The 10,526-nt window shown below is 35.1% G+C and overlaps 1 protein-coding gene, 1 long non-coding RNA gene and 1 pseudogene across 12 annotated transcripts; 2 read left to right on the top strand and 1 right to left on the bottom strand.

The window, feature by feature from the left end:
* Window positions 1-77: 77 nt before the first annotated feature.
* On the bottom strand, window positions 78-2,090 carry LOC100784676 (short-chain dehydrogenase/reductase family 42E member 1). The gene is made up of 5 exons (XM_003550399.5): window positions 1,799-2,090; window positions 1,378-1,720; window positions 1,004-1,281; window positions 723-919; window positions 78-613 (listed from the first exon to the last, which is right to left on the bottom strand). Exons 1-5 carry the CDS (start codon window positions 2,019-2,021, stop codon window positions 179-181), a joined length of 1,476 nt encoding a protein of 491 aa, XP_003550447.1. The 5' UTR covers window positions 2,022-2,090; the 3' UTR covers window positions 78-178.
* Window positions 2,091-2,235: 145 nt separating this feature from the next.
* LOC100785206 (uncharacterized) lies at window positions 2,236-6,229 on the top strand. Of its 11 annotated transcripts, none has more exons than XR_005889454.1 (9): window positions 2,236-2,481; window positions 2,571-2,631; window positions 2,871-2,932; window positions 3,207-3,272; window positions 3,843-3,930; window positions 4,012-4,082; window positions 4,162-4,257; window positions 5,593-5,717; window positions 5,810-6,229. It is a non-coding gene; the product is annotated as an uncharacterized lncRNA (long non-coding RNA). The 11 variants fall into 11 exon arrangements; XR_005889458.1 differs by having other exon boundaries at window positions 3,187-3,272; XR_005889459.1 differs by adding an exon at window positions 2,726-2,780 and having other exon boundaries at window positions 4,012-4,257.
* A 2,641-nt stretch (window positions 6,230-8,870) lies between these two features.
* LOC112997708 (12-oxophytodienoate reductase 2-like) lies at window positions 8,871-9,700 on the top strand (annotated as a pseudogene).
* Window positions 9,701-10,526: the final 826 nt, after the last annotated feature.

Raw genomic sequence — 10,526 nt, 5'->3', positions numbered from 1 at the left:
ATATCCAATAAATATGATGGACAAGTTTTGACAAGGCCAGAGTTAAGAATCTCCTAGCACTTAGATAGTTGAATATATTATTGGCAATGGTAGTTTCCATTTATTCATGCAATGGACAGAAAACAGTATTGATTTCGTAACCTGTACTGTATTGTACAAGTAATCTGGAAAAGCTTACCTATTTCCTTGCTCTTTTCAATAGTAAACGCAACGAAAAGAACCCAAGAGCAAAAGTTTGCCAAAACCATCCTCTTGCATTGGCAGGATCCACCCTTTTAGCCAGGTACCAAGCATAAATGGCCTCAGCAATATGTGCAGCTGTAGCCAGAAGAAACACCAGCCTTGTAACCCACATTGACCGAAAGACAAATAGACATGTAGTTCTGAGAAGGGACATGATCCCTATATCAGGTAAGAAAGCACCACAAAACAGTGAGATCATTCCAATGACACAAAACAACCACGCATAGATTGTCGGTCCATCCAGAGTTGTCCGTTTCCTCTCTTGCCAGTAAGATATGGTCAAAGCCATCCCCTCTCGAGAGGTCACCATGGGAGCATAGCCAATCTCCTCTTTGGCTTTAAGATAAGAGAAATAATGGGTCACTCCCACCTGTTGAAAAAACAAATGTGGAATTACATAATATAGCATTCACAAATCATGATAATTGCTCTGTCATCTATGCATCCTCATTTAAAACACATGAAAAGGACTGAGTGACCTTGTGAACTTCAGAGGGGAGGATGAATGGCTGTGGAAGCCACCACCGATTGAGCCATGGATATAGGATTGTATAAACAGCCCAGCAAATCCTCCCGAGAACAAGAGCACGTTCGACTGGTAGGGAAGTCTTTGGCAGTTCATAACCCAAACTCCTAAGTAGAGGCTGCAGGAATTCAAAAGAATTGACCGGTGAGCCTGAAAAAAGAAGACTCACTCAGAAGTCAGACTCAGCAAAGCTTGTAACTTGGTTAGTAGAAACATAACCAAATCCAATACTACCATCAGATATAAAGTAGGCCTGGCCAGCAGCTACAGGGCGTTTTCCCTTGCTAAGATTGTCATCCAAAAGTCCCATACTCGCCAATATAAGAGCAAGGACAAGGTTATCCACAAAAATCCAATCTGATTTTACAGTTTGGTCGCCAATTCTGAACAAAAGGAGACCCAACCTTGCCATGGTTACGATCCTTGGAAGGTGTCTGTCTTCACCCGGTCCATAGATTGCAGCTGGACGAACAGCACAAGTGTAAAGACGATGATTCCCGGAGGAATCGCTCCTTGATGGGGGAAAGAAAGGATATCATTAATTGAAGAGAGATACCAGTTGTAATAGTAACGTCAAATAAATCAGATAAAAATAGTGTGAGATTTACTTGAGAGTGCGGGCATTGTTCTTAAGAACCAACTGTTCAGCAATAGATTTGCTGCGGCCATAAGGATCGACATGGTGATCAATTGGGAAATAGGGCAATGTCTCATTCCCATTGATGATCTGTTGACCGCCAAAGACAACATTGCATGTGCTACAGTAGACAAGCCTTTTGATGCCGAGGTAGAGGCAAGCGTCGATAACATGGCAAGTACCATTAATGTTGACTTCATCGACGCGACCAAATTGGAGCATCTCTTTGCCTGACATTCCGAAGGCCGCAAGGTGGAATACACAGTCGGCACCGCGAAGGGCCCTTTCCACGTCTTCTTTGCGGGCAACATCCCCTTTTGAGTTTGTTTATGAAGTTGTTCAGTCAACAGCTAAAAAAATAACAAGAAATGAAATTGACGCTGCTGGCTAACCTTGGATGCAGAGGACTCCCTTGTCCTTGAGAGGACGCGACCAAGGAGAAGAGAGGCGGAGGTCAAAGGCTCGCACCTCTACGGCACCTCTACGTATGAGCTCCAAGCAGAGACCAGATCCCACGAATCCCAGTCCACCGGTGACCACGAAGGTCTTCCCCTCTATCCCTTCGTTCTCGCTCAAGTGCATTCTGATTAACTCGCCTAGATTCCCCTGATTCATCCCATCTCATTTATCAATATACAGTACACCTCTCGCAAGTCGCACCAGGCATAGGGACCCACTTTTTTTTTATTTTCATTCTAATATATGTTTTTGTCTTTCTAAAATACTTACATTTTGCTTTTAATCTTGTCATTTTTTTTTTTAAATATGTGACTTTTTACCTAGAATTAAGCTCGATTTTAACCGATCTTACTTGGTAATGGGTCGTGCAACACGTGTCACTCTCTTGCTGGCTACTTCCCCTGCTGCCTCATCCAACACGCGTCTTCTCCTCTGTTCCATCCATGTCCTCCATCTATAGACACACTTCCCTCACATGCATCTCACCCCGTAAAGTGACAGACATGTTAAATTGCGCCACCTTTATCATTGATCCCCCTCTTCGTCGCTCCGGCGACACCACTCTCACACTCGATGCGTTCAGCGTGCACTTTCCTTGAGAATCCACCACTTTCAGGTTGCTCTTATTATGCTGCTTGTTCTATGTCAAATGATGCACAATTGGTATTTTGTCCATATAAGTATATAACTACATCATTAATCCAGTCATTCGGGCAGCAATGGATGAGGATATTAAAGGAGCCATAGTTATTCTTGACGAAGCTCAGTGAGCTGTTCTTCTCTTTCTATTTAATTGCCAAGTCAATGAAACAGTTCTAAAAGTCCAGTTAAATTGAATTTGCTTTATTTTATTTTTTTAGATAATATATGGATTCCGGATGTCTTTCACAAACCATCAGTTGTATGCAATCCAATGTAAAGCTGAATGAAAAATTTGTATAGTTTGGTAGTAGTTTATTCCTGTTTTTTTCTATGAAATGATCCTCGCATGCTTACACTTTGCAGCAATATAGAGGACATTGCTCGTGATGTTGGCAGTGTGGATATTGAAGAAGATGTTTTGGATAGTATGTTATGAACCTTACAGCTTTTATTTTTATTGTCTCTAATAATTATAGCTTTTGTTTTCATTGTTACTAATAATGATGCTTAACTATATGGCCATACCTTTGAAAGAACTACAAGTGGAGCTCCAGCAACTTTGTTCTATTAATGCTGCAATTTACCAACCACTATATGAAATGACACACCTAATAGGATTATATATTGGGTTTGAAATGTTTGACTTATAAGTTTATCCTCAGTGACGGTATATTTGTAGTGAGTGCTGCATTTGTGCAGGACCTTACTAGTTGGATGGAACAAAAGAAAAACAAGCTAGAAAAACGTGATTTTCAGCACTATGTGGTAAGTTAAGGATTTTGTCATTCTTTATGCTTCTATTGATTATTATTTTGTGAATGCATTTTTCATTTTGTAATTTGGATCTTGAGGCTCTAGAATTTTCTAGTATTATAGAAGTTGGTTTTCTATAGATTTGATGTAAACATGCCTTATAGTGTTATTTGCAATTAGTAATTGATTGGAATTGCAATAATCAAACTGAATAAAAGGGCATTGGGGAAATGAGACTCCACTTGGGTTGGGAAGATACTGTTAGTTGTAATAAAAGTATATCTACTCTGATATCTACTCTAATAATGTGTTAATTAGAAATTGATCCTTTGATCTTATTTGTTTCTGTTTGATTGCTTGCATTCACGTCACTTACTATTTGAGAATTGAAGGGTTGCTTTAAGCTCTATGTACTTCCAGTGATTAAATTCTTTTTCCTCTGTTGCAAACTTGCAACTGAATTGATATTTTGAAAAATTATTTGACCGTTGTGTTCTCTGGTGGCTACAGCCTCATAAAATAAAACTCATAACTTGTGAATTATATCTGGGATTTAATGACATATGCTTTCTATATGTATAGTTGGACTGGTGATAAGGCTTTAAGAGAGCTTGAAGAAGCAAATATTTCAAAACAGTGTTTCCCTATCTTGCTAGAATGTGCTACCAAGGTATCTCATTTGTTTGGCATTTGTATTATACTATTATTCTTATGTTAGCATGCCATTTATCTACTTGATAATTTGTTCAAGGCAATCAAAGTTGCTACAGACTCGGAGACAGATACTGCAAATAAGTGCCATGTCAGTGATAACTTTGGAAGGTCTGGGGTTATTGTTTTTATGTGTGACTAGGCTCAAAATATTTGTTACTACCAATGATATTTATTGATCTCATTTCAGGCTTATTCTCACCACTAACTTATTTCTTCTCAAGAAATGGATCTCACATGTTGGATTACCAGCTTGCTCTTCAGCGATGCGTTAGAAACGATACTGGTAAATAGTTGCAATTTCAGTCTAACAATAATATCCAGCAGAATCACAAATTACATGGTTGTTATCCATATAGAAGTGAATGGAGAATGGTCTGGAAATCTTTTGATTGTATGAATGGATTTTTTGGAGTCTCAGATTTGAAATATAATAGGATCTAAATTAACAAATTGAAATCATTTGTGGAGACAATCTTAAACATAAAAGGTTAAATTGTTTTTAATCTTTGTATTCTTGTAGTGGTCCTAGTGTACTGGACAGATTAGTTTCAGTACTTAAAAAAGGAGACTAGAAATGAGATATACCCCGCTTCTATTTATAAGATCCAATGACCTAATTCGTCAAGATTAAGGAAACTTTTTTTAAAATTACCATTGTCATTGGGTTAAGGTCGCCCAAGGTGGGTGACTCATTGCCGGTCATCGCGACCAGATAGATGGTTGCACGTGCTTGGAAACGACGTTGTTTGGCTAAAGATAGTGCGTCAAAAAAGTGGCATGTGTGGGCGCGTTAGAGCTCTACTGAACTTACGTTGGCCAGACCTGGACAGATCAGCCCACGGCACACCAGATATAATGGTTGGAAGCTGAAAAGGTCGTCAGAGTTGTGACGAAGGCCGATGACGATGATCGAAATAGTTTCCAAAAAATGAACTCGAGTTCACCGATAAAGTGCGGTGAGTAGAAGGGCTCACCAAAAGAAGGGGGGCAAGCAAAAAGGCTTAAAGGCAAGTGGTGGTTGTTAGAAAAGTTGTTGGGAAAGGAGAAAGGGTTGTCGAAATAAGTGCAACGACTCAAAAGGTCCATCGGGGACCTACAGACAGTGGGGGACGGTTTATGCATGTTATTTCTCTGACAAATAATTTAAGCTCTGATATCATATAACAATCTTATTTACTATGCAATGTTATGTGTCAAATGACCCACTATTCCTTTATTTATAATTAACAAATAGGATCTACATTAATTACTTAGAATCAATCTAATCTAAGTAATAATGAACAACTTCCAATTTCTCTCTAATGATAATTAAGAGAATAATATATAATTCTAACAGTAGACAGTGTACCATTTGCAAATATTCTCCTATGGAACATAAAACTTATCATGAGTCATGACAGTTATACCCATGGTGCAACCATAAAAGCAGGCAGTTCTGTCTTGCAAAGTACCTTTTTTGTTTCGAATCTAATAATCTTGAGTTTTAGTATGCCATTGCAGCTAGTTTATTCTTGTACTAGGGTTTTTTTTAACACTGTTCTTTGTATAGATATGAACTCGACACTTTCAACCAGCTTTTCTATCATAATTGGTGTAATTATTCTTGTGGAATTAATAGATGAACGCTTTCGGGAAGAAAGAAATAGGGCATTCATTTCAAAGTGGCTAAGAAGACCGTTGAGAGTATATGAAAACTTTGATTTGTCATTGGAGGGACTAAAATCTTTCTTTGAGAATGCCAAGGTACATGGCATGCTGGTTTATTATAATCTACCTATTTCCTCTTCAAGGTTTAGTGGAAAAAGGATTACTGATATATGGTCAACTTGCTGTAGGAACATTATGGCATAAATACAGTACGTGCCACACAGAGTTTGGGTTTAAATGGGGATGTCGTCCAAAACAAGGATCAGAATGCATGGTTCACAAGAAAGAAAAAACAGAAGCTGAACAAGTCTGGTAATGGAGATGGGAGAGAAACATCAGTGATTGAGAATAACATCTCTTTTCCCACACTAACCTCTCCAGATCTTATTGAGAGTCAGCCATCAGCTCAAAAGAATAGTAACACATACAATTGTAAATATCTCCCTCAATGCAGTAATCAGACAGAGCCAAGGTAACTTTTTTTCCCATCATTTTGTTGTAATTGGTATGGTTATTTTTAGTAACAAAACATTTAAACCCAATAATGAACTCTTCTTGTCATCTCGAAATACATGAGTAGAGAGAATACGTTACAAGTGATTGGAGAATTGACTTTGGTGTAATGTACTCTTAAAATTACACATTTGATGTCGTCCTAATATTTCTTAAAATTACACATAACATCCCTCATTTTTTTACACCTACACAACACCTCCTAATTTTTTGAAGAACATTACATGGTAAAAAAACAGGGAGTTTATATGTAATTTAACAAAATTTCAGGTGCAGTAATTTACTCTTGAAAGTCTAAAAGTGACTAAGAAAGATCTATGTTATGTCTAATAGATGGAGAAACTATATGGTTTAATTATTTCTCTTGTAAGCAATTTGGCGATTACTTTGGTTGTGAATGGATGCTTACGAAGAAAAAAATAACATATATATACAGTTGATCAATCCCTCGAAAACAATATCAAAGCCTTTTCGATTTCAAAATTGTTGTGTAGTAGTCACTAGAATAGGAATTTCATGGACTCCAATGCTCAAATAAGAGAGTGAGCTTAAAGAATAAAAATGAATAGTTATTTATACTAGAGAAGAGTCCATATAAATGTAAACATATTTGACGGGAAAAAAATCGTTAGGTCTATTATATACCATGTGGAAAGCCACTTGATTGCTTGAGTTCATTTATCATTTATAGTCCCGTATAGTTGGGTAAAGTACAATGCCAATTTTAGGTAGCGAGCTTGATGTTCTTGTGTTTAGGGGCTCTTAATTAAAGCAATTCTCAATTGTCAAAGTTGTTTGAGAATTATGTCATGAGATAAATACCGAAAGTCGGTGTAACTATGTAACTTCTATAACGGTTGTCTTCAAGTCGTTAATATTTTGGTCAAGTAATGCGGACTTAAAAGTTAAGAATTGAAAAGTGAATGTTGCTTCCATATGCCCTCAAGCTAGTCTTGCTTTGGTTTATAAACAAGTTGACTTAAGAGTAAAAAGTAAATGTTGCCTAATGTAACAATATACATAGATAAATGTTTGGATTAGAGACTATATATATTGAGAGAGAGATTTTTTATTTTGTCAAATCTAAATATTAACGTAACAACACAAATATCATTTAAATGTCATTGCTTATAAGAGTTATTTTAAGTAAAGTAATGTTTAAGAAAAATATCATTAGTACGGATTACATGATGTTGTTCAACTAACTTTAAATGATAAAAAATATATATTTAATTTCATAACCATTTAAGTAATTCAATAAATGTTTATCATTAAAAATAATGAATTTTAAGTCTAAAAGTGAAATATAAGACCAAAAAAATCTTAAACAATTTCATTAACAATTATGAATTGTGGATAGTCTGGATTTTTTCTTTGCTATATCACATTTAATTATTTAATAGTTTAATGGGATAAATAAATATAAAAGAATGAAAGCAATGATTACAAAACTAGACTTCAGCGCATTTGGTGGCTATTACCAAGGGTGTAGCATGCGGTAGATTTCAATTTGAGATTTTAAATATGTTTTTTAGACCTCACAGTGTTAATGTAAGACTGAATATTTTTCAAGATTTCTATTTTTTTTTTTGGTGGTAGATTTTTTTTTAGAATTTTGGATAACTTTTTAGTAGGTCTCACATGAAATTTACTTTAAAATATTTAATAAATTAAATATTTTTTTCTCCTCTCCCTTTCCTTTCATGGTTGGCTTTTTTTTTATCTTATTTTCTCCTCTCTCCATCCTTATCTCGTAGGGTGCTTCTTTTTTCATTATTCGTTGGCTTTTGTTTTATTTTCTCCTCCCTCTCTCTTCATCTCATATGCTGCTTCTTCTTTCTTTCTTCTTCTTTATCTGTCGCGCCCCACCCCCTTCCCCCTTCCGGAACTCCACCATTACCCCCACCTATGTCTATTTTTTGTTTGTTTATTTGATTTGTTTAGTTTGCTTGTTTCTTCTTCATCTCATTCTTTATTTCTTTATTACATTCTCGTTCTGTTGGTCTCGTGTTTTGTTATTAAGGAGAGAGAGTAAATTTATTTACTTTTTGAACAATGTACATATTTTCAGAATTCTTGTACAAGAATCCATTATCCATGTTGAAATCTGTCCAATTTCTTTAGTAAAGACTATATCTTAAGCTTATATCCTTACTTAAACCTGATGTTAAAGATGTTCTAATGAATGAAATAGACAAACAATTGTACTAGTTAATACTTTTTCTTTCCACTTCACAAAATATATATATATATATATATATATATATATATATATATATATTAATTAAGATAAAAACAAATAAAATATTATTAATAAAAAAAATAATTAATAATTATCTCAAAATTTTACAATCAAAAAGGAAGAGAGGGAGTATTTCTTCAAAGCAAATGATGATTAAAATATTAAATCCTGATTCCTCTCATGCCACAGTGGTCACTAAGGTAAGCATCAACGACAGCTTGGCGCAAAAGGAGTATTTAATATGTTTAAGACTAATAAAATACTATAATATGGCAAGACACTTCATGGGAGTCAATTGAGTGTGGCGAATACGAACACGAACAGCAACTCCAAAGAAGAAAGCAAAAAAAATGGATGAAAGAGAGGCGATACCCCTACTCAACCCATACAAGATGGGAAGTTTTAATCTATCTCACACGTATATATACCCTTGACCTTGACCATGCGTGCTGCATAACTGCTTGTTTTTGTGATACCTTGACCTTGACCATGCCATGGAAGCGGGTATGATACTATATTATATACACATATAAATATGTGATGTTAATAATGAAGGACGTTTCTGCCATGCAGGTTTTGACGGAATAGAGATACACATGGAGCAAACGGGTACTTGCTGGATCAGTTCCTAAAGGACAAAGTAAACGGCAGAGATGACGACGCTGGGATTAGGCTGTCTCCTTTCGCTGATTACAATGATTGTGGAGACTCTGACCCTCAAGCATATATTGGGCATTCACATAGCTCAGTCATTGAGTCAACTGGGCATTCTCTATATTCACTTGATTGAGCCAAGGATGGTAACATAATTCCACAAGAAGGACTTTGATGAAACCACATGTACGGCATCACTAGCACCAATTAGGAAGGCCTTCAAAGACGGGACTTTTATTGTGGCTGGTGGCTAGGATAGGACTGAGGGATCGAAATGAAGCCATATCCACTGGTGCTGCCCATTTGGTCGCTTATGGCCGCCTTTTTCTGGCTAATAATCCAGATCTCCCCACAAGATTTCACCTCGATGCTCACTTAAACCAACCCGATGTCACCACCTTTTACACACATCATCCTGTGCTTTCTTCAACCCAACCCCAAGTAATGTTATTATGATTACCAGTTAGCACTCATCTTGCACTATCACAATCCCTCCACTTGGACTTGTATAATTAACTAACTACCATCATCTTCTATTATGGCTTTCCTTTCCCTATTCAAACCATATTCTGTTTCGGTTAAACATGCTTTTCTCCTTATAAAATTTTGTGTTTAATCATTAATTACCATTTATGCTAAGATCCAATAGGCTAGGAAGTATTTATGATTTTCTTATAATCTCACAGAAAATGAGGCTTTTCTTTCCAAAAAATAAATGAAACTTTTCTCATTTAGTATGTCTTGTGTGTGTCTTACTTTAACTGTTGTGTTTATTTAGATATAGAGAGAAAGGAAGAAATATACTTATTCTAAGAATAATACTACAGTGGGGTTTTTTTTATAGGGGACTATAAAATTGTCAGTAATACAGATAAATTATAATGAGTTTGTCAGTTAGTATATTATAGACGATTTTTCTGTTAATAATAATGAAGAATTACAATGAGTTTTGTCCTCAAAATGAGCATTTCTGCGACTATCTGTGAAATAGGAAATATTAATTTTTGATGGACAAAGACATTATCTTGATCTTTCTATTAGTAATACAGAATTACTTATAGTGAGTTTAACCTACTGTAACTGTATTTTTTAAAATTATTATATAACTTCCATTCTATTGTCTTATATTTACATATACGTAGGTAAATAATTTTAATCCATATAATTCTTATATACAATACATATAAATGTTTTTATAGTATAATAAAAATAAAGTAATTATAATGGTAAAACTAACCCCACTCTAATTACAGACAACTTTACCCACTATATCGACGTTTTTTATTAGAGAGGATTTTACTCACTGTAATGATATTTTTTTTAAAATATATATAATTTTATATATATATATATATATATTGCAATCATAAAAAAATAAATTACAGTAGATTTTATTCATTATAATTACTTTTTTTAATACGTTAATATAATTATTTTGATCTAATATCTATATAAATAGAAATTAAAATAAAATATTGCAACGTGTAAAATCCAAC

The sequence above is a fragment of the Glycine max genome, chromosome 17, assembly GCF_000004515.6.
Source record: "Glycine max cultivar Williams 82 chromosome 17, Glycine_max_v4.0, whole genome shotgun sequence".
Taxonomy (NCBI): Eukaryota; Viridiplantae; Streptophyta; class Magnoliopsida; order Fabales; family Fabaceae; genus Glycine; species Glycine max.
This window is presented reverse-complemented; position numbering and strand designations above follow the sequence as displayed.

Excerpts from the sequence above, each read along its gene's own strand:
- LOC100784676 (XM_003550399.5), bottom strand. The coding sequence starts at position 2,021 with ATGAATCAGGGGAATCTAGGCGAGTTAATCAGAATGCACTTGAGCGAG. Across the intron at positions 920-1,003 it reads GGCCTACTTTATATCTGATG|GCTCACCGGTCAATTCTTTT; the intron begins GTAGTATTGGAT and ends TTCTTTTTTCAG. Across the intron at positions 614-722 it reads TCCCCTCTGAAGTTCACAAG|GTGGGAGTGACCCATTATTT; the intron begins GTCACTCAGTCC and ends TTTTTTCAACAG.